The following is a 23727-nucleotide window of genomic DNA, read 5'->3' as shown; positions in this document are numbered from 1 at the left end:
CTTTTATTACTCAGATGATGTATTTTATAGCATACAGAGGTTCGGGATGTTCCATAAACAAAACTGAATTGCCATGAAGAATTGTACTCTCCCTTCCCTTAACAGTCTATTAAATGTTGAAAACGATGGGAGCACAATTCTCCCCACCCGCCCTCCCCTTATTACAAACATCTAAGTCTTCCCAGTTCCAGAATGTTTTTTTTCCTTTTTAAATCTTTTTTAAACAAAAGCACTTAAAAAAAAAACACAACCCAAATATGATAAATGATTAAATTAACTGTTGGTTTTCAAACAAAATAAATACATTTTTGCAATTAAAAAAATCTTTGTTAGCACAACTCTGTTTTCTAAAAGAAATCACAGCTCCATTCTGGTTTTTTGACACAGGATTTTGATAGCTTAAATGTTAACCTGTTCTGAAGACCCTACAGACATCCAAATGGATGAAGCGGTAATGATTAGCCAGGTTAAGAAGACGATTTGCATTAAATAAAAAAGAAAGAACAGACACACTTCCACAGGGAGAACAAGACCAAGGTTCCAATCCTGTGCATGCACCCCATTGTGCAAAGGACTGCAACATAAATGGGCAACTCTGAGTGTTCACACAATGCTTTAACTGGTCCTGCAGCCGTTGTGCACTACCACATTTTAATTATGACGTAGTAATTATTTTTCCTTAGGGTTGCAGTTGTGGGGAAAAGCAAGTATTTTTGCATTGCTATCTAATTCATATTAGACCCCTGCCAATCTTCCTCCTGAGGGAACCTTTCAGGAAGTGCATTTGTTCCTCCCCTACCTCCCTGGTTATTGACCTCATACCACCCAAGTGCATATACTGTACACCAGTGAAGCCCACACAGGCAGGTGTTGCCAACTGTATTTTTATCTCTTGAAATCTCTACATATGTAGGGTTGGGGGGGTCTGATTGTTCTGGGGCATTTATCAGTGTGTGCCAGGGACGTGTGATAGGTGGAGAGGCCTCACACAGTGGTGGCACTGTTTTTCGAAGGACTCTGGTAGGGAGGCTCTGCCTCACCTGCCTCCCCACCCACCCTGTGTCCCTGATGTGTGCTAGGTAAGAGTTGGTTTCCCATAGTACAAGAATTTACCAGTCTGGTCTATATGATCTGGTGTGGTTAAAGCATCGTAAAAAAAGAGAACTCTTCCCCCTCCCCCAACAACACAGAATATAACAAATATTCCCAAAGAACGTTAAAATGCTGGAACTGAGACACAATACATTGTGTCAGATCAATTAACCTCAAATTTTATACAAATGAATGATCTAGGATTGTGAAAATGCTCCCACAAAACATTTTGGAAAAGCTGACCCTCCCCCCCCCCCACAATCCTTTACCTGCTCATACAAACCCATGCATGGAACAAAAGGATGCCTAAAGGCGTTCAGTGTTATGTGCGTTTGCTGTTCTTGGAACTGAATGTGAACATTTTATGTGTTTATTCTTCTGAAACATTGTGGAAATTGTGAGAACAGAACAAGGGGTGCCCTTCATTCTAGATTACCATTCAAAGCCGGTTCAAAGCCAGTTGCCTTGAGAATGCACAGTTATGAGATTTCCAAGGGAGAGTGGCTAAAGACAATGAAGACCCGGGCACCAAAACTATCTCCCCCCAGTTTACATGTTGCAGCAGCACAAATGGAGTGTGTGCTGCGTGCGGGGGCGGGGGTAGACAGCCCAGGAGAGGTAAGTACAAATATTTACTGTCTACTAATGGGTCTCCTTGGACCTATGCCAGCAATTTAACTGTCATAAGTCCAAGGAGCCTCAGGGGAGCCAGGCTGCGAAAGGGGGATCAGGTCCTAGCGTGTGCTGCTGAGATTCACCTGCCCCATGTGTCCTGCTCCTTGTCATGCTTCTCCCTCGAACTGTCCATGACCCACCCCTGCTGCCATCTTACCTACTCTGGCATGGCCTGGGTGGGCTGTTGGTGTTCATGTGGGAGTGTTCATGTGGGACCTCTGGCCATTTGTGCCAGTGGTTCAGCAGTGCGCCTTTTGTGCCAGAGCTTAACGGCAATAGATCAGGAAATCCGCCACCGTAAGCACCCAATAGGATTGGGCTGCCCATCTGTTAAGACTCCTGGCTAACATGAAAAACATTTTCCAAAAAAGAAAGAAAGAAATAAAATAAGAGAGGACCCATCCCCCTCTACTGCAATACGATTAAGTATTTAGTCATTCCTGTTACAGAAAAGCAAAGGCCAACCGCTTAATTTTCTCCTTCACTGGGGTACCTCTACATCTATCTATGTATAAAAATCAATCCCCAACATTCTGTCACACTCTGTTGTGACCAGCAAACAAGATCCATGGTGGACTATCCAGATGAAGAGCTGGGTTAATTAACAGCTAGAGTCTCCAGGGCAGTGTTTTGCTTCTAACCCAAGTGCACTTTTGTCCATATACACAATGGTTGCTATTCACTCCTATGGAAAGAAAACCCCTCAACTTTGTATTGTGCCTCCCGCCGTACTAACTGGGCCCTCTTTCCACATACCACATGACCTTCATAATGTTGCACATTTTGTTAGCTTCATATATAAACGTATGGAAGAACTTAAAACCACTAATCTGGAAGAACAGATGTCTCAGATAAGAAGCATGGTTATTATAATTTCTCAGTGAGGTTGACTGTGTCCAGTGGCATACCTAGAGGGGGTGCAAAGCACTAAGTTTTGCAGGGAGCCCCACCACAGCGCGCAAGCAGCCCTTCCCCGTCCGTTTTGCCTCCATTTTGCTCCCACCGCCCAGGATGGATCCAAAGGGGAGGGGGAGGAGCTGCTTGCACCCCATGGTGAGGCTCTCTGCAAAACACAGTGCTTTGCACCCCCTCTAGCTACGCCACTGACTGTGTCCTCACACGTCAATGTAAACATATGCAAAGTTATCTTGCCTTTTATCTAAATGTGTTGGACAGTCAAGGAGCAGAAAACTTTACTGTCACAGTCATTTCAAACATCTGAATAGGCTGTTGGGTTAAATGAGTCTGCACTGCACCCTGAAGCAAATTCAACTGGGCTGGGTGGGAGATGCTTGGTTGCCGATATCCCACTACATTTTTCAGATTGAGAGCCCTTTGGGGAACAGGGAAATATTTATTGGTTTATTTTGCTATGTAAACCGCTTTGTGAAATTCAGAATCAGAGAACTTTTTCAAAATTTATGGTGGTTGTATATGCATTGGGGGTGCAAGATGCCACAGTAGACTTTTGGGGGCTACCTAAGGGGATGGATATGACTGGGCTCTAAATCTCTCTCTCTCTCTCTCTCTCTCTCTCTCTCTCTCTCTCTCTCTCTCTCTCTGAAACTAGAGTGGATGGTTGTTCCTTGGCATTGAGACCTTGTAAGGCACCAGAGAACTTGAACTGGGGAATCTTGACAGTGGGGCCCAGATGCTTTCCTCTCTGTGCCTTTGGGGCACCCCCCTGCTGGCTGGTCCTTGCTACTCCACAGTGTCATGCTGATAATGGCAGGAAGGTGTATTGCAGTTTGCCAGCTTGGTTGGATCAGGTCATTTGGGGAGACAATGGAGGTCCAGCTGACCTAGCTGCTGCCTGCCTGAGGCTTGCCCTCCCCTCACTTTTTACCTGGTGGAATAGCTGCTTTGCAGAATCACCTGACTCACAGCATTGGGTTACTTTGCTTGCCTCTGAACCTTTGGACCACCGGCTGCTGCCTTTGGGATTTGATCTTTTGCATCTTTGGGACCTGGCCCCTTGGACTAATAACTGGCCCTGTGCAGACTTGAGATCTTTCCTTGCTGGGACCCGAGCCAGAACTCCTGTGCAGTGCAGAACTGACTGCCATATTCTGCGTGCTGTCGACTTCCTATATGTCAACTTCAAATATTGCAAGGTCAGGCCAAAAAACTACCACCATCGCCACAGACATTCAGCACACCTCATAGCTATTGGGGGCCATGACACTCCTAATGCTGTGCTCCAAATGCCAACTGCCACCTCTGCTGAGGTCACTGACACTGGTGGGACTGGTTTGCCAATGAAGCAAATTCAGGAGCTGTGATGTGAGGGACTCTGTAGACCCTTCTCCTATTACCCTCAGAGTGACGCCTTCTCACCATAACTGTCTCCTCCCCCCCGATACTTTATTTCAACAGCAAGCAATCATTCTTGGGTAGCCTATTAGTTCAGCAAATGATAAACTGAACTTTTAACATGATAAAAACAACCAGGGATATGTTTTGCCTTAAAATGCCAAGGTTCTGCCACACAACATATTTAACACTGGTTACAAAAATGTACTGGAATGGGCCAAACAAGAGGTGATGTAGGAAATCCATGATGGCCCTTCCCAATGTTTTCCTTTTCATGCCTGTTAGTTTCCTCCTCCCCAAAGATGCAGTCTGGCCCCAGTCCAAATCAGCACCCCTCTGCAGCCGTTTTTTGATGCTTCAGTCATGGAGGTACTCAAGTTTGGCTTTCCAGAGCCTACTGTTAAAACTCTTTTTCTTTGGGGGGTGGGTGGGTTTCTCTCTTCATTGTTCTGTCTGCCTCTCTTCAAATATCATATCTCTTTCTATTTACCAGTTTCTAAAGAACAAGTTCAAGCTTCAGTTCCATACCCCATACCCTCAAGTATTATTAGCCTCAAATGTGGGCCCAATTTAGCTGTATAATTACAATTACAGTTGCAATTATAAAGCCATCTGTAAACAACAACTAATGTTGCCCTTCCCCAGGCAAGGCTGAAGTGTTTAGCTAGCAAGTGGCAGTGCAGAGAATCTCAACATCAACAGAATAGCTGCAGAAATGACAATTTCTAAGGGGAAATGGCATGCCATTTCCAACTACATTCAAGTTACAATCCTACGCACAGCGAAGGCATATCCACACATTATAATTGCTGTGAGAAGCCACAATATTTCCTGCATCAAGTGTGTGACATGTGAACATCATAATTCTGTTTATGTGCGTCTTCAAACAGCTGTATACACCAGTAGTTCCTAAACTGCGAGCCATGGCTTCCCAAAGAGCTGAGGAAACCAGCCAGGGTGCCACAGAATCCTCATGAAAAACATGCTCTTCTATACAGTGTATAGCAGGGGTGCTCAATAGGTGGATCGCGATCTACCGGTAGATCACGAGGCAAAATGAGTAGATCGCGGAATGCCGACCCCCCCCTTCAGGTGCCTCTGGGAGGAAACGCCGGGAGTAAGGCCCATTGTACTCAATGGGGCTTACTCCCAGGTAAGTGTGGCTAGGATTGCAGCCTCACAGCCTAATCCTAGGCATGTATACTCAGGAGTAAGTCCTGCTATACTCAGTGGGGCTCAAGGTACACCAACATACATTGTACACATAAATGTTATATGTTATGATGGCGCAAACATTGTAAAAAAAACCCTGTTAGATCTCCGGGCCTTGCTGGGTTTCAAAGTAGCTCTTGAGCCAAAAAAGTGTGAGCACCCCTGGTGTATAGGATTGTAGCCGTAATGGTGAACCGCGGCCAATGGCCCAGTAGGGCAAGGGAACCACCAGTTGAAAAGTTTTGGGAACCATTGGTATACACATATCTCAGCAATTGGTTGGGGCAGGATCCTGAGGGATGTGCATATGTGTTACATGTTTGCTGTGGAAAGCGGTTTCAACACCAGTGTTTCCCATAGCAATCACAATGCGCGGATTTGCTCTTTACTTGGAAGTGCCATTAAACATAATGGGACTTACTTCCAACAAACATGCAGAGGTTTGGGCTGTTAATAAATAACCTCTAGGCAAGATGTTTTGTGGCTATAATACTTCTAAAACGCTTCTTTTGGAGGTTGCTTCCCTACTTTGGGATCTTTCAGCAATCCTCCCACAAGCTCACGTCATACTTCATCTTTGCTTTTCAAAACTCGGAGAGCAACACGTCCATTCATGTGTATTTAAGATATATGTATACGTGTGTAAATAAAATAGGAAACAACAAAACCCAGTGCAAATTTTAAAAAGGGGAGGGGGAGAGAGAGAGAGAGATTCATCTCCTCTGAATGTCTGATCTAGGATGGGGATTTCAGGGTAGGAAGAATGAAGGAGACAGAACTGCGAAGACAAGAGGACTGGGAGAAAAGAGGGGGGTCTTTGCCTGACAAAAGCTGTCAATTACCAGCGTCTGGTGTGGAACGTGTCTGCCTTTGTTCCCCCCAAGACATCTGCTGTGTGCTCCCTCCTGCCAGTTGGCCAGTGCAAGCCCGGAGGACGCCGTGAAAGCCATCCGATGTGCCTGCCCTCTGAGGCGCTATTCAAGTCTGTCGTGTTCTTTCTGCACCCAAACAATGACTCGCCGGGATGTGGAGTGGAACGAGCAATGGGTTTAATCAAAGGGAACCTAAAACAAAACGCAGCAGGGAGAGAGGGGAGGCGACGGCACTTGAGGACACAGCTGAAAAGAAACATGCTTCGCCCCATGAACGTATTCTTAAGCATGCTGGGGTTTGTCTTCTTAGGTATTGGATCGCAAAAGATCTCTCAGTCCCCTTCTCCAGTTGCGGCAGCTCAGTTCCTTCCCACCTCGTTGCATGTGTGTAGTTTCTTTTCCTTTTTATGTAAAGTGCGTGCCTTACTCTCCTGTCCCTGCTTCCTCCCTCCTGCTCAAGCTGTCAGTTTCTGGATTGTCTTGTTGTAGTACTGTGTGATGGTGGGCGTCAGGGGGTTCCAGTTGTTGGCATGCAGCTCAATGACCTCGAGGAGGAGGGAACGGGTCAGCATGGACTCTGAGGGGCACAGCATCTTGTCGCGTGCGATCGCCAGCAGCTCGGTCATCATCTCAGGCAGCTGCTCCTCCAGCAGTCGGCCAGTGCTTTGCAGCTGTCGAGAAAGGGAGAGCCGGGTCAAAAGTTGGGTGCTTAGGAGTGCCAGTTACACCCTATTGCCACTTCCATCTTTCCCCTCTCAACAGGGAAGGGAGATGAGGACACATTTCTTGCCTCATTATATTTGTCTTTTAACATATTTTTAAGATGCATGTCAAAGAACTGGACCTAAGAATTGCCTTTGCATCTCTCCAAGAGGAAGAGGAGCTAAATTTGTTTGTTGTAGCAAGTACAAGAAAGGGTCTTGTGGCTCCTTAACACATTTCTTGTGGCAAAAGCTTTGCAGGTGAGCTCTCATGAAGTTGACAAGGGTCACAAAACAGTAAGATGCACCTGTCAAATCCATTCAGAAAGTACTCTAGAGAGTGCTGGTTGGATGCACACTTAAGGGCTTATTCACATATTAAATTTTTTGTACACACAAGTCCAGACACAGATCTGTGCACTTGCACGGGTACAAGTGCATGTTGTACAGAATCCATACTGCAGAGTGGGAATAGCTGTAATGACATTTTCATCTGATAAACGAGTTCAAATAATTGATCCCCTAGAGGGGCTTCTGAGATAATAACCCATCCCCCCTCCAAACCTTTTTGGTGCAGCCATTAGCATGTTACATATATACACATGGATCCACCCATGCAACTGTGGTCCTGAGTGAATAAGAGAATATAGCAGTGGTATTCAAACTGTGAGGCACGGCTCTTTAGGGTGGCGCCAGGAACTGAAAGGGGAGGCACAGCATGTCCTCTCGCAGCGATGCAGTCACACCCCTGGGCAGAATACGAGTCTGTCTTCTGCCCGTGGTCTGCGCTTTCTTTTAAAGCAGAAGAAACGGGAGTTGCTCAGTTGGGAGAGTGGCTGCTGCCGCCCCGCCCTCTTCTCCCTCCACTCCGAGGCTGCCGCCTTCTGTGTTCACTGCATGTTGTTTCCAAAGCTCTTCAACTCCAACCCCCATCTGGCAAGTACCGAGCATGCTCAGCTTGTAGTCCTTAACCCTCGCTGATCCTTGTCTGGTTGGTTCCCAGTTCCCAGCCTGGGATCGCTTCTCATCAAAGTGAAATCTCTCTTTTCAACCCCCTCCCTCTTCCCCTCCCCCTTTCAATCTCCAAATCTTCCCGCTATCCTCCCCCTCCCCCTAAAGTTGTTTCCATGCAGTTGGCAAAGGGGGAGGGGAGAGACAAGCACACACTTTACTTGGCCAGAAGCAGGAAAAGGGTACTGTTTTTAACGTGATTTATTAATCTTGTTGTTTGACTGAAGAGGAAAGGTTGTATTTTTAAAGTGATGAATCTTGCTATATGAAGGGAATACTTATCAGCCATTGATGAAGTGATTGCCAGCCCAATCCTATCCACACTTTCCTGGGAGTAAGCCCCATTGACTCTAATGGGACTTACTTCTGAGTAGACATGCACAGGCTTGAGCTGTGCATCTCCTAGTATAGGAGACAAATCAGCTTCCTAACCAAACCCTTATCAGCTCTGATATATTTTCATGGTCTATTTTTGTTTTCCCCACCAGCTGCTGGAAAAATTTAATTTAATTTAATTAAGAAAGGGTTCAATCCTATCCAAGGAGAATCGGAGAAATGACTAGTTGGGTTGCGGTCCACAGGGGTGTGTGTGTGTGTGTAATGTTGGTCAGACTGGTTGTTCACAAAGTTCATTTGATAAAACAATTCTACTGGTATGCTTACAAAGTTAAAAAAAATGAGTCTTCCTGGACCAGACAAAATCTACCTACTCCAGCATCCTGTCTCCAGCAGTGATCAGCAGCTGATCATTTATAAAGCATGTATATTGCTGTGTATTAATAATATATTTTTAAGATCTGCATTTAATTAATGATATGATTAATATAATTAATATTAATATAGTTAATATTTCTGGCCACTTCCTGTTTAATGATGTCACTTCCAGCCCTCAGGAACATGATGGGGAGTCATGGCCAACAGCCACGGGGGTCAAGGGAGCCACTGGCCAGAAACGTTTGAGTACCACTGGAATATGGGAATTGACCAAGAGACAACTGCCCAAGTACTGAATACTTGTCAATTACAAAGTCACACTTTGGTCAGTTACCCCTCTAGATTCACAGGAAGGCCTTAGGGCTTACCTTAGCTAAAAAAGCTACCTGTGTAAAAGCTAATCTTGCATTGTGTTCACAAGGCAAGGAGACAACACAGGCAGGGGTTTTAAACCCCTTTTATATTTGTGTGAGTAGGATCTTTGGGGAGCATGATGCTCAACAAATGGGATGTAAATTCTACCGTGTTCAGGGGGTAAAAGTGGATACAAAAGCCTCACCATTAAGATCCAGTGACTAAAACAACAACAACAAATGTTCTGCATAGCCTAAAAACCTGTTAGAAGGGGTGAGGGGGAGAAGATCTCAGTTCCTACCTCCATTGAACAGCAAAGGACAGCGTCTTCCTTTATGTCCTGAGACTGCAACAACTGTAAAGAATGAAAAGTACAGAGACACCATATAGTAACTCCACAAAGACCAAGTGTTGACCAAGCTGATCTCTGCACTATGAGCCGTGAAGTCCCTGGTTTGAGTCTCACCACAGGACTCATGGGACAGCTTTAGGTGGGCTGCTCTCTCTCAGTCTAAGACCCCCTATCTGCACTATGGGGAGGAGAACACTGGGCTCTCATTGTAAGGTCAGTTTAGCAGCTCTTTCCTCTGGTTCCCTCAGTTATTTCCTCCCTGGGAGCACACTGCCAGCCAGTCCTTTTCCTCCTTGGCATCACCACTCCTAAAAATTAAATCATTCCTTGCACTCTGCACAGGCACAGAGGAGCCTTCGCTCCTCTCACAAGAATGCCTGCTCCAGCAATAGTGGTGGCAATGTTCTCGTTGATCCGGTGCTGCCACCATGCTTTCTCCATTCATGCTGTGGTATGGCTCTGTGTCCAGGCCACTTCCACCATACAATCCCCATCTCCATTAGGATTTGTGGTCCTGGATGGACAGGTGTCTCAAAAGACCTGGCCACCTTGCCTGTATCTGAGGTGGTTGTTCTTTTCATATTGTTTTAAGCCACTCTGCAACCTGACAGTTGGAAAGGCAGGGAATAAATATATTAAACAACACATGAAATCTCTGTGTTCTTTGAGATAAGTCCTGCAAGGTCAAGTTCCTTATTTTAAATGATGCCTTGCTCTTTAGTGCTCAAAGGCTAGGATTAAAATATACTCCTGCCGCTGTCTAAGAATGGAAGCAAACATGAATGGAAAAAGTTAAGCAAAGCACAGATGAGACTGAAATGACTTGGGGAAATGCTTCCTGCAGCCAGGTCGCTATTGAATTACCTGCCTTCAGTAGTACCAAATGACTGAGCAGAGGCAGTGACATAGTTAGAGGGGGTACGAAGCACCAAGTTTTGCAGGGAGCCTCAGTGCGACGTACAAGCGGCCCCTCCCTCTCCCCTTTAGCCAGTGGGAGCAAAACTGAGACATTTGTCTCTCTTTTGCTCCCACTGCTTGGAATGGCTCCAAAGGGGAGGGGTCGCTTGTATGTTGCGCTGGGTCTTCCTGCAAAACTTAGTGCTTTGCACCCCCTCTAACTATACCACTGAGCAAAACATCCACAGGGTACTTCCCTGCTGCTTCATGTTAACTTTGGTTAAAAGCCATTGCAGTGAATTGGGGGTGGCTATTATTACTTAGTATAATGACTGTCATTACCATGAGCAGAAGGGACCCGTATGTTACAGGGTCCCTGAGCCTGCATGTATGCACATGCACAATGCATCTCTGTGTGTTTTATGCATACTCAGAGTTGCATTCAGAAATCTCAGCCTGCCCCATGGCCCCAGACTGGTTTTGGGGGAAAGAGAGAAGAAGCCAATTTTGCCATTCCCCAAATAGTCTTGTTAATTGCAGCCTGTTTATCCTTAGAACCTAAGAGAGGGGGCCATTTAAAATTGCTATTGCCCCTACCTTAATAGCCAAGCCATTTTAGTGCATAATCCTTCCTTGGGTTCCATTTCTTGGTGTGTGATTCTAAAGAGACCGAACCCTGAGAAATGGCTTTTACATATAGACTAGAAGCCGGCAACCTAAGTTGCTTTATTCAAATCAATACGTAAAAGACAGCCTCTTCCCCGCCAGTTTCTTGTCTCTCTGTTGTCTCCCCAACCTGCCCCCCCAACCGGTTAAGTGTTGCCAGGACATAATGGTGCAGTGACAAGCAGAAGCCCCAACTGGCAAAATTTCACTTCGCTGCAACTCTTAAAAGGTACAGTGGCTCTGTCAGAGCCTAGCGACACTCGGTCTAGCAGCCCGATTCCCTCTGGGCTCCTGAAAAAAAATGCCAAAATACAAAATTCACATTCAGTTGCACATAATGCTTTTCGTGTGTACTTCTCTGTGATAATCATTCCAAGGCACTCTAGAGAAGGCAAAAGTAGTTTTCGAAAAAACTCTTCGTGCAAAAAAAAAAAAAAAAAAAATCTTGCACAAAGGGCTGGGCATGGTATAAATCGGAGGTTTCCAAAATGTGTAGGCGGCACCCCTTCACATTCACAGGGGTGCTGTGAGGTGCCCTGTGGCCTCTTCCTCCTGACTCGCCAGGCCAACATTGCGCAAAATCTCGCATTATGTCAGCCCAGTGAGGCAGGAAGGAGAGGCTTCACAGCACCAAGTGGCACCCCGGTGAGTGTGAAGGGTACCAAGGACCTAGTGCAGGGGTGCTCAATAGGTGGATCGCGATCTACCGGTAGATCGCGAGGCAAAATGAGTAGATCACGGAGTGCCGACCCCCCCTTCAGGTGCCTCTGGGAGGAAACGCCGGGAGTAAGGCCCATTGTACTCAATGGAGCTTACTCCCAGGTAAGTGTGGCTAGGATTGCAGCCTCACAGCCTAATCCTAGGCATGTCTACTCAGGAGTAAGTCCTGTTATACTCAGTGGGGCTCAAGGTACACCAACATACATTGTGCACATAAATGTTATATGTTATGATGGCGCGAACATTGTAAAAAAAAAACCCTGGTACATCTCCGGGCCTTGCTGGGTTTCAGAGTAGCTCTCGAGCCGAAAAAGTGTGAGCACCCCTGACCTAGTGAGTTTGGGAAGCACTGGCATGAAGTGTTAATAGATACAACGTGAGGAAGACTACAAGAACCACAGCCTGCACCAGGCTTGCCTGAAGAGAAGACCTTACCTCCCTGAGGCAGGTGTAAATGGGGCAGACGAGGACTCGGAAGGGCTCCCCAGTGCTGCTCCTCATGGTGCCAAACACTTCACAAAGGAAGGTGATGAAGCCGAGCCAGCGCTCCACGTCGCTCTGCTGCAGTTCGTCCCGCATTGTGAAGTCTTTCTGCAAAGGAAGGGACAGGCCACAGATGGTCAGGGGCAAGACCATCTCATCTGGCAAGGGAGCTCAGCTTGCGAGGGGAGAAACAAAGGAAGGTCAGCCTGGAGGGGAAAGACCCCCAGGTCCTTCAGTTGCAGGGAGGCAGAGACCTCCAGAATGGAACCAGAACACATCTTGGGGACTAAGGGCCCAAGCCTATCCGCCTTTCCAATGCCGGTGCAGCCGCAATGCAACCCCAAGTTTAGGCAGAAAACATTCCCTTACCTGGAGGAAGCCTATGTGACAGCCCCTGCCCCCCACTGTAGGATGCAATGCACACCCTGTTGGCACAGCTGCACCAGAGCTGGAAAACTGGATAGGATTAGGCCCTTGGGGTATATTTTATCTAAAGATCTAGCCCATTTCATCCCAAATGCTTGGAGTGGGTTGCAATAGTTTAAAGCAAACACATAAAAATATCTCAGATAAACACAAAAGATGTATTAGAGTGCTAGTCTCTCAGAATGCTTATTCAGAAATAATAACTGTGTTCAATTGAACTTACTCTCTGGTAAATTTGCATAGAATTGGAGTTCACTGTAAAGATCCACTGGTAGTTTCTGGTCTACCTTCTGTCCATCCCTGTTGGACATTATTACTTGTGATTTAAAGGGCATACCCCAAAGAGGAACGGGAATCTGAGTCACATCCATGGGAGTAGTTGAAGATATACAGAGATAGAAATGACCCCCATTGCCTGTCCCCACACAGATCAAAGTAGCAAATGATACGTGCAAAATCAGCTTTAAAAAATAACGGAAAAGGGTTATGGGGGAAGGGAGGAAAAATAGCTAGAGTGAAGGATATCATGAGACCTTTTTCAGACACCAGAAAGGGACAGCAGAGAAAACCGTGGTGGTCCAATGCAGCCTTGGAGCCCATAACGTCTACGTACAAACCCCCCTGTAGAAACACTGCCAGCAACAGGCGCAAGCCCAAATCGAGACAAGGCTGGAGCTCCCTTCCTCAGACCCCTTCTCATCTAAGGTAGTCCCCAAAGAGCAGGTTTCCTGATGCCCAAAAGCTGGAAACATAGAAGAAATCTGGGAAGCTGGGCTAACCCAACTCCTCTGTCCCATGGACTGGTACACCAACCTCAGCAAGTGGGCTGTCCAGCAGCTCTAGTTTCTCTACTGCCAAACAAGAAGAGCAGACAGTCAGCCTTAGTAGCACTAGGCCCTGAATGACTCAGCTGAGCCCTTACTATGTCAAACCTACCTGGAGTTTCCTTTTAGGTGATCAGGGGAAAATGGGAACAAGAAGGGGGATTCATCACAGAGGCTATTAACTGTTTAATGAGGCACTAACATCACCATGAAGACATCTAAAAGTGTTCCAGTGACTAGTATTTACACGTACATGTTCAGGTGAAAATCTGTTGGCCTGGACAGACTGCAAAGAACAACCTATGCCCCTTACAAATTGATCCTCCATACTAACTGCAAAGACTCACAAAGAGAGTCTGGTCCAACAAGAAGCTGACGGAACATACCAAGATCCAGGTCTACAGAGCTTGTGTCCTGAGTACACTTCTGTACTGCAGCGAGTCATGGACTCTTCGCTCACAACAGGAGAGGAAACTGAGCGCTTTCCACATGCGCTGCCTCCGACGCATCCTCGGCATCACCTGGCAGGACAAAGTTCCAAACAACACAGTCCTGGAACGTGCTGGAATCCCTAGCATGTATGCACTGCTGAAACAGAGACGCCTGCGTTGGCTCGGTCATGTCGTGAGAATGGATGATGGCCGGATCCCAAAGGATCTCCTCTATGGAGAACTCGTGCAAGGAAAGCGCCCTACAGGTAGACCACAGCTGCGATACAAGGACATCTGCAAGAGGGATCTGAAGGCCTTAGGAGTGGACCTCAACAAGTGGGAAACCCTGGCCTCTGAGCGGCCCGCTTGGAGGCAGGCTGTGCAGCATGGCCTTTCCCAGTTTGAAGAGACACTTGGCCAACAGTCTGAGGCTAAGAGGCAAAGAAGGAAGGCCCACAGCCAGGGAGACAGACCATTGACAGACTGCACTTGCTCCCGGTGTGGAAGGGATTGTCACTCCCGAATCGGCCTTTTCAGCCACACTAGACGCTGTTCCAGAACCACCTTTCAGAGCGCGATACCAGAGTCTTTCGAGACTGAAGGTTGCCAACTACTACTAACTGCAGGGTCATACAGCTCTCTGGAAGCCTCCTGACCTAACCCTAGTATTCTTCTCCCCAAATCCTAAAAATACCAGTGAAACCTCAGCTTCCAGGCTAAAATGCATGTTGTCACACTGCTCTTTCCGTCCATGGACCACATCAATAGCCTCTGAAAACTGTAAAGTGTCTCATGGTTTCCAAGGCATGATCTGAGATGTTTTGGATAACCGCATGGATGCTGGATTACGATGCAAACTGAAACAACTGCGCTGAAGCAAATGGGGCAGAAAAGCCAAGCATTCATCTGCGGGGGTTTCTAAAAGGTTTTTATCCTGTTCTGTCTCCAGAGTAAATGGTGCTGAAACTACCATATTTCAATCCAATTTCAGCCACAGAAAGTTTGTCCAACCTGGTTCCTTTTTTATGGAAATGTATTATTTGTGTTTTTTTTTTTGGTATGTATCAGCTTGCCAAGCATGTATCTGATTATATATTAAAAATTAGCATTAATAAATGATTGAAGTGTTTTAACTTAATTGAGGAAGACGTTCTGTATTCATTATAAACTGTTGAACATGTTCTGATACCTGTACTGTTTTCCCATTTGCAAGCAGTTTACACTGTACTGATTTCTGGAATTTATTTTGAAAATTAAAATTTAAAGAGAGATGTAGAGAGTGAATCCCCAGAACCTTAGGGCACAATCCTAACCAGGTCTACTCAGAAGTAAGTCCTATTTTGTTCAGTTGGGCTTACTCTCAGGAAAGCATGGTTAGGATTGCAGACTTAATGTCTGATTTTGTTGCTGCCGAATGAAACTGTTACCGTTGAGTAACTCCCATGACTAAAACTTGAAGTGAAAAAGGGCTGTTCTATGGTCGGTTTCTCTCTGTGTGAGTCAGACCCTGTCTCTGCATTATACCCACCGTGGAGATGCTATCAACTGTGGCATCCTCTTTATGTGTTTTCCCCTTCCTGTCATCTATGGGCACACAGTTTCTGTAGAACCCTCTTCACACAAAACTTGTCCAACAGCTGAGATAATTACTGGAGGCCTATCTCCAGGAGCTCCCCCCTCTTGTGAAGCCAGAGAGGTGGCAAACAGAGAGAGGGTCTTCTGAGAAGTTGCACTCCCATTCATTGGCAGTTCCTTCAAGGGATGCTTGCATGGTGCTGTCTTTGCTATAATTTTGGTACCAGGGAAGTATGCCCTGTTCCTCTGACCCTTTGCAGGTCAGGGATTGGCACTGCCCCCCCTCTCATAAACGGAACTGTTGTTTATCTTATTTCACGATGCTGCTCATTGATTATTGCTGGATCCTTCCATGGAACGGCTTAGGTTGAAATGTCTGATTTCTCTTCCTGGCCACCTATGATTTTGAATTGTTTTATCTGCTGTCTTTCTTTACTATTGTCATGCTTGGCAGAAAGGAAGCACAGATACTTTCAAAAAGAAATAAATATATGGCGATGCAGAGAACCTCCTGATTTCAGAATGCCTGATGCAAGAGAGGGCACCAGGATGCAGGTCTCTTGTTGTCTTGTGTGCTCCCTGAGGCATTTGGTGGGCCACTGTGAGATACAGGAAGCTGGACTAGATGGGCCTTTGGCCTGATCTAGGGGAGCTCTTATGTTCTTATGTTAAGCCTTCCCAGGGAACATTGCCTAGGTCAGGAAGGGAGAGGAAGAGAAGTGGGGCAGATTTGCAGCCCTTTGGTTGAGTGAAGAAGGCGGGGAGGGGACAGCAGAGAGGAGAGAATGGTGTGTGTGTGTGTGTGTGTTACAGAGGGTGAGATAGAGAGAGATACTTGGCAGCAGAGGCATAACTAGGGTGGAACCTAAGGGGCATCTGTCCCAGGCACTATGCTGGGGGACACACGCATGTCTGCCCTTCAGGCTCCACCCTAGGTATGGAGGAGGTGCTGGTAGCTTTGTGTTGTCCCCCCCCATTCCTTCTCCTGTGGGGAGTCTTCACAGGAGAAGGAACGGGAAGGGGTGTGAAGCTACTTCAGCAAGTTCCCTCCACTAGGGAGAACCCAGAAGTAATGTCATTTGATGTCATGAAATCACTGCTCCAGGTGCTTGGGTAGTATGTTATGCTTCTGCCTGGCAGTGCCATCTGAGCTGAGCTGCTTCTCTCCCTGGCAAACAGATAAAGAGCCACCTCTTTGTTTTCCCCCTTGGCCAACGGAAGTTCAAATAAGCCAATCTGGTTCTTCCTCAGATGTCTGCCTTTGTTTTGGAAGCCCCACTTCACTGTAGCAGGAAAGAAGTGAGGTGGGGAAGGCCTGGAGCGGGTGCTTCTTGTGCAAGGAAAAGGGTGCACTATGTTCTGGCCCTGGCATTGAAACTGGATTCCTGGGCTGAGTTTTGCACTGCACAGCCCAGGCTGAGGACAAAGAATGAAGAATCTGCAGGCTTCTGGTTGGGGTGGTGGTGTGGGGGGGGGAGAGTTTTGATTAAAATTTGTGAGAAGCTACCAGAAATGAGATACAGGGAAGACCAGGAGTCATTTTATTGGGAGTTCTCTGAAGCAGGCAGGGATTTCTAAAGGGACGGGGGCCAGGGCTCTAGCCTGGGTGAGAGTCACAACCTTCAGCTTGGATTTTTAATTATGCATGTTTGCAATGTCGGTGGATGAGCTGTCATTATTCAGCAGTGACAAAAATGCACCATCCATCAGCTCAGATTCCAGGGCTCTTCCCTAGTATTCAAGACAAGGTTCAGAGCTTATTCCTGGTGAGGAATGAGAATAGCACAAATGAAGTCCTGGGCAGGGCAGAATTTCCTCTGCGGTTTGGGCAAGGTTGTGCGTGCACAATAAGAGAAAATATGCAAATGCGCTCAGTGTGCAAAATCCAGCTTTTCTTGGCACAAAATTTGGGTTGCCCAGGTGCAGATGGTTCCTCCCCCCCATCCCCAGTACATAATAGACACAGTTCTTGTAATAAGGAAGTGAAAGTGTTGGTGAGACAAAAGGAGTCGTTTAGTATTTTTAGTCTGCCCTCCCCTGTGTCTTGAAACCATGATGTAGCATTTGGCTAGTGCGTTATCATAACTGGACATGCTGTAACCATGGATACCATCCTGAGCTCCTTAGAGAAAGGTTGGGATGTAGATATCATCATCATCATCATCATCATCATAGATTTATTCTAAGGTTTGGAAATAGTCACTGTATGATCTAGCCAAAGTCAAGCATGTTTTAAGTCCCACTGATTTCAATGGCAGAGATCTACCATTGATGGACTATTGACCATGAAACCAATGGAGTATGCACCAGAGTCCCATGCATGTTTATTCAGTAAGTCCCATTGATTTCAGTAGCTTTACTTCCTAGTAAATGTTCTCAGGATTGCAGCCTCAGAAATGCTTAAGTTCATTTGAATTTTGCCTGTGGTTTAGTATTTTTAAAAACTTCTCTCAGAAGGCAAGTTCTTGTGCAACAATTTCTAGAAACCTACCCCTAAAAAAAGCCCAGGCGGACACGCTTTTCATCTTCACTAACAAATTCTGGAAGATTTTCTGTTTTGACTACAGCAAGGGCAATGGGTCTGTTGCCAGCTCAAAAGCTGCAAACAAAGTGCACCTCTCCGTATTTATTGCTGGCAGCAGTGGGTTGCTGTTGGCAATCAGGAGCTCAGGCTCAGTTCCTTGGAAGCTGCTGTGAAGCTGGCCAGATAACTAAGAACATGTGAACTAGAACACACCAGAAATCCTCACTTTCTATCCTTTCTTTTCAGCTGTCCTCCGTGCCAGCAAATTCCTTCAAACAAAATGTTCCTAAAAATACAGTTAAAAGAAACAACAACCAAAAACTATTTATTTCAATGGCTGAGGAACAAGGTCCAAATAAGAGAAGTTCTTAGAAGCTTTCTCTCTTATGTTTACAGTGATACCAGGCTACAAAGAGGCCACAATCATGAATTAAAATAGCCAAGAGTTTCAGATAACCATAGTTTGGATAATGAGGGTACTGCTGGATTCCACATCCATCTCTCCCTTGTTGATAGGCTATTCTGCTCTGCTAACTACACTGAAGAGACTTTCTTGCCTGAGGACTCTCTGGAAGTATTACTGCAGTGTTTCTCAAACTATGGGTGGAGACCCACTAGGTGGGTCCCCATTCATTTCAATATTTTATTTTTAATATATTAGACGATGCTACCATGGGATGTGACTGCATTTGGGGAAATGTTACAGACCTGTACTTTTAACAAGCTACTATATATATTATTTTAACAATGATAGTCAATGGGACTGACTCCTGGGCAAGTGTGGGTAGGATAGCAGCCTAGGATAGTTAAAAGTTTTCCTGCTTGATGATGTCACTTCCGGTCATGACATCACTTCTGGTGGGTCCTGACAGATTCTCAGGAGAAAAATACTCAGGGAGAGGGAGGGACCGCTTGCACGTTGTGGGGAGGCTCCCTGCAAAACTTAGCACCCCTCCCCCTCTAGCTATGCTAGTGAGTGCATGTTCTCCTGGTGCTTCCACTACATAGGATTGGGCCATTAGTTCATTTGATTTAGGCTGCAATCCTACGCACACCTACATTGGAGTAAACTCCATTGAACTCAGTAGGACTTACTATTGAGTAGACATATACAAGATTGCTGTGTTACTTGGTTATGCATAAATCTGGTTTGCTTATGACATTAAGGATTTCAAAGGCAGAAATCTGTTAGCAAGGATGAGTATGTTTAGGATAAAAAATACAGGGCAGGCTTCAAGTTCAGAGACCAGATTCAGATGGCCACTAGGGTCAAAGGTCACATAGGAAACACTAAGGGCCCAATCCTATCCAACTTTCCAGTACTGAAACAGCCACAATACTACCCCAAGGTAAAGAAACAAACTTTCCCTTAAGCCATTTCTGCTCAACGTATCCGGACCAGATCAGACGGAAAGCTCTTCAACCTCTCCAGACTGAGAGCAAAATCCAAAGTCCAGCTGAAATGTCTGCGTGACTTCCTCTTTGCCGACGATGCAGCTGTCACTACCCACTCTGCCAAAGATCTCCAGCAGCTCATGGATCGTTTTAGCAAGGCCTGCCAAGATTTTGGACTGACAATCAGCCTGAAGAAAACACAGGTCATGGTTCAGGATGTGGACTCACCTCCCTGCATTACAATCTCTGAGCATGAACTGGAGGTTGTCCATGACTTTGTGTACCTTGGCTCAACGATCTCCGACACTCTTTCTCTCGATACCGAGCTAAACAAGCGCATCGGTAAAGCAGCTACCACGTTTTCCAGACTCACAAAGAGAGTCTGGTCCAACAAGAAGCTGACGGAACATACCAAGATCCAGGTCTACAGAGCTTTCGTCCTGAGTACACTTCTGTACTGCAGCGAGTCATGGACTCTTCGCTCACAACAGGAGAGGAAACTGAGCGCTTTCCACATGCGCTGCCTCCGACGCATCCTCGGCATCACCTGGCAGGACAAAGTTCCAAACAACACAGTCCTGGAACGTGCTGGAATCCCTAGCATGTATTCACTGCTGAAACAGAGATGCCTGCGTTGGCTTGGTCATGTCGTGAGAATGGATGATGGCCGGATCCCAAAGGATCTCCTCTATGGAGAACTCGTGCAAGGAAAGCGCCCTACAGGTAGACCACAGCTGCGATACAAGGACATCTGCAAGAGGGATCTGAAGGCCTTAGGGATGGACCTCAACAAGTGGGAAACCCTGGCCTCTGAGCGGCCCGCTTGGAGGCAGGCTGTGCAGCATGGCCTTTCCCAGTTTGAAGAGACACTTTGCCAACAGTCTGAGGCTAAGAGGCAAAGAAGGAAGGCCCATAGCCAGGGAGACAGACCAGGGACAGACTGCACTTGCTCCCGGTGTGGAAGGGATTGTCACTCCCGGATTGGCCTTTTCAGCCACACTAGACGCTGTGCCAGAACCACCTTTCAGAGCGCGATACCATAGTCTTTCGAGACTGAAGGTTGCCAATACAATACATATATGCAACAGGGACCAAATGTGTACCCTGATAGGCTGGGCAAAAATGGGTTAACTTGAGGAGACCTCCATGACTACCACCCCCTACCCCCAGATGCAGAGCACACCTCATTGGCATGACTGCATTGGCACTGGAAAGTTGGATAGGATTGGGCCCCAACACCGACAGAGGGACAGGGCTCTGTTAGGGTTGGAACCCTCATCTCCCAACTACCATAGGACCTGCTCAGTCCCTCTTTTGCTCCCATTGGATAGAACGCCAATGAGGATCAACCTTGTCCTCTCTGCACATAGCCCCATTCTGACTTATGTTTCTCAATTATGGTAGACTGTGATGGAATGCTGGAAACTAGCTCTTATATGTAGACCACCAGATATAGATTCCAATCGACAGAAATTCATGCATGTCATGAATGCATGCGCACAGAGATTGGCACATGGTTTTTATTACTGCGGCTGCTTTATGATACAGGCTCCCCCAGTCCCAGCATTATGAATAACACAGCCCAGAAACCTCTGCTCCATACTGCGAAATCCCTCTCATTCTAAGGTGGAGGGATTTTTTTTTGTTCTTCTTTAAAAGCCCAGAAATGGTAGCTTAAGACTCGCAAACCTCGAAGACAAGTTTGCTTTTCGGTGTGAAAAGCCAGGCTGCTGCCAGATGCAACAGGGCTGTGCTCATATTGAGATGAGAAAGTGAGAAAGAGGGTGCCCAGGGAGGGGGGGGCCATGGGGTTCCTGGGCTGTGACTCAACAGTTAATGGTTTGTCTTGCATATACTTGGCAATGTGCTTACAACACCCTCTGAAGAGGTTTTCAAGTTGGAACTGTGAGTTCATAGCAGTTCACCGAGAGGGAAGGCCGGGAAAGAAATGCTAAGAAAACAGTGCGCTCTCTCGCTCTCGCTCTCTCTCTCTCTCTCTCTCTCTCACACACACACACACACACACACAGAGGCCTAGTTCACATAAACAGCAAGTAACACTGTTCCTAGACTGTACCACTGGCAGGGAAAGAAATGCTAAGAAAACAGTGCGCTCTCTCACTCTCTCTCTCTCTCTCACACACACACACACACAGAGGCCTAGTTCACATAAACAGCAAGTAACATTGTTCCTAGACTGTACCACTGGCAGGGAAAGAAATGCTAAGAAAACAGTGCGCGCACTCTCTCTCTCTCTCTCTCTCTCTCTCTCTCTCACACACACACACACACACACACACACAGAGGCCTAGTTCACATAAACAGCAAGTAACACTGTTCCTAGACTGTACCACTGGCAGGGAAAGGAATGCTATGAAAACAGTGCGTGCGCTCTCTCTCTGCCCCAGACATGGGTGCTCCACCAAGGACTGTCCCAGGCTCCACCCTTGTTCCTTCTCCCTGTAGGGAAGGAGCAGGGTGCACAAAGTGCCCCCTCCTCTGGGGAGAACCCAGAAGTGACTGCTTTGCTCTGCAAGTGGTACAAGGCAGTCACTACTGAGTACTCCCCAGAGGAGGGGGTATTTGCTGTGGCAGCTCCTTCTCCTCTGCAAGCTCCCTGCCTCCACAGAGAAAGAAAGTGGTGTGCAAAGCACCCCCTCATCTGGAGCAGTCAGTTACAGCTCTGGGCCAAGCAAGACATCATGAGGACAGCAGCCATGTCTGCCCCGTACACCTTAACATAAAAAACAGGGTAAGGTGGGTGATCTAATTGCAACGTCTTAAGGGGCACATGGGTGAGGGGAACTGAACTATGCCATACCATAGCTCTCACAGGCTGTCATTGCAGGTACCTCCCCAATGGAGTGATAAATGACAACTCTAATTTTGAATGCAACAGTGCCATTGGGTGAGAGTGAGTTGCACCCCTCCCACACACACACCATTTTTGTAGTCTGAATCCCCCTTCCCAAAAGCTGTTATTAGCACAGTTAGAAAAAATAAAATAAAGGCACAATAAAGGTAGTGTATATGCATTTTTTTTCTGCCTCAGGGTAAGTAGTAGGGGATTTGTGCTGGGAAAATAGCACTGGGCAGGGAAAAGGATTTTTAAAATGTATTTATTGTTAAGAAGAAGGTTTAAACATCCTGCCTCTCAGCAGCATTCAGGAATAGCAAGAATTGTGCCATTCCTATTAGTTTCAACAGAGCATGTCAAGATAATTTCCCAGGGTTCACGTGCAGGGGAAGAGGAGGGTTGCATTTGGATGCTTCAGTTTGGGGCAAATCCTGATACCTGGGGATGGTGCTTGGGCCAAACAGCGGAGCACATTTGATCTTCCTGAGATGCTTGGATATAACTTCAGCAAAAAAATGGCAAAAAATAAACATGGCCCAACCATAGCAGGCACATCTTAAATTGCACAGAACTGTAGGTGGCTCTGTTAAGAAAAAAAAATTCCATAAGCCAAAGAAATGCCTGCATCCATTTTTCTCTTGTAAATGGGAGCTCCCAATAATTTTGGTTTTAGTTTCTTTTTACCCAGATGGTCTCAGAAAAAACTGATGTTTGGCTGTGTTAGGGCCAAATGACAAGTTATGATGAAAGTGTGAGTTGGCCTGTTCTCCCCCCTCAATTCTTTTTTTGATTATACAGCATGGCAGGAGGAATGGGAGAAAAATGTGATGGAGACTTTAGTAATTCCCCCCCCCCCACACACATGGTTCCAAACCTGATCACCTCCCGTACCTTGTTTATAGTACAAAAAAAATCATCCACTGAAACCAAGAGGGCTACTCTCCATCTACCACATTCTCTTTTCTTTCCCCTTTAAGCTCCCCCCCCCCCCACACACACTGCATCTTCTTTATAAGGCAGAGGTGCCAAGAAGTCTATAGTGGGTGCATTCAGGTCAGCAAAAATCAAGAGCAAGGGAAACCAAGAGGAGCAGAGTGAGTGCTTGTGTGTGTACTCTGTCATTTCCCCTTGCAACCTTTCCTGCCTTCACTCTTCTTTAACAGAGGAGACACACCAGGATGGGAAATGCTCATGATGAAACCCTTATTAAGTGGTTCCACCTCATTCTCCTCCTACCAGCCCAGCAACTGGAGAGAGAGAGAGAGAGAGAGAGAGAGAGAGAGAGCGTTGCAGTTTTTTCCCAAGCAACTCAATTGGGAAGCCTCCTTTCCAGAATGGTTTTAACTGGTTGTGCTTCCTCCCCAGCTCCTATATACTCTTGTCCCTGCAAGTTTTGTTGCTTTGGAGCTATTTCAAACTGGGTCTCTCCTTCAGTTACGCCACCTCAATTTCACCCAAGTTCATGCTAGCATGCAGGGACAAACTCTGAAGCTCAGGGCATGTACTGTACATAGCATTTATGTAGCACTTTTTCTAAGCAGTGAACATACTTTAGGTCCACAGTCTAAACAATCCTCACAACAGTCTTGCAAAGGAGGCCAATATTATTATCATCCCCATACTGCAGGCAGGA

At 46.4% G+C, this 23727-nt stretch overlaps 1 protein-coding gene across 5 annotated transcripts in view; it reads right to left on the bottom strand.

Annotated features, from left to right (window-relative positions):
• Window positions 1–165: 165 nt before the first annotated feature.
• Window positions 166–23727, bottom strand: part of CTIF (cap binding complex dependent translation initiation factor) — a 194602-nt gene continuing 171040 nt past the window's right edge. For 4 of the 5 annotated variants that reach the window (XM_066616764.1, XM_066616762.1, XM_066616763.1 and 1 more), the window contains 3 exons: window positions 12015–12170; window positions 9246–9299; window positions 166–6835 (listed from right to left, as the gene is read on the bottom strand). In XM_066616764.1, the coding sequence (XP_066472861.1) occupies window positions 6620–6835; window positions 9246–9299; window positions 12015–12170 (426 nt within the window). In that variant the 3' untranslated portion in view covers window positions 166–6619. Of the gene's footprint in view, window positions 6836–9245; window positions 9300–12014; window positions 12171–22628; window positions 22678–23727 lie in introns of those variants that run through there. The other variant, XM_066616766.1, reaches the window with a different exon arrangement.

The sequence above is a fragment of the Tiliqua scincoides genome, chromosome 2 (genome assembly GCF_035046505.1).
Source record: "Tiliqua scincoides isolate rTilSci1 chromosome 2, rTilSci1.hap2, whole genome shotgun sequence".
Lineage (NCBI taxonomy): Eukaryota > Metazoa > Chordata > Lepidosauria > Squamata > Scincidae > Tiliqua > Tiliqua scincoides.
The sequence above is the reverse complement of the archived record's forward strand: the minus strand, read 5'-3'. Positions and strand labels throughout refer to the sequence as shown.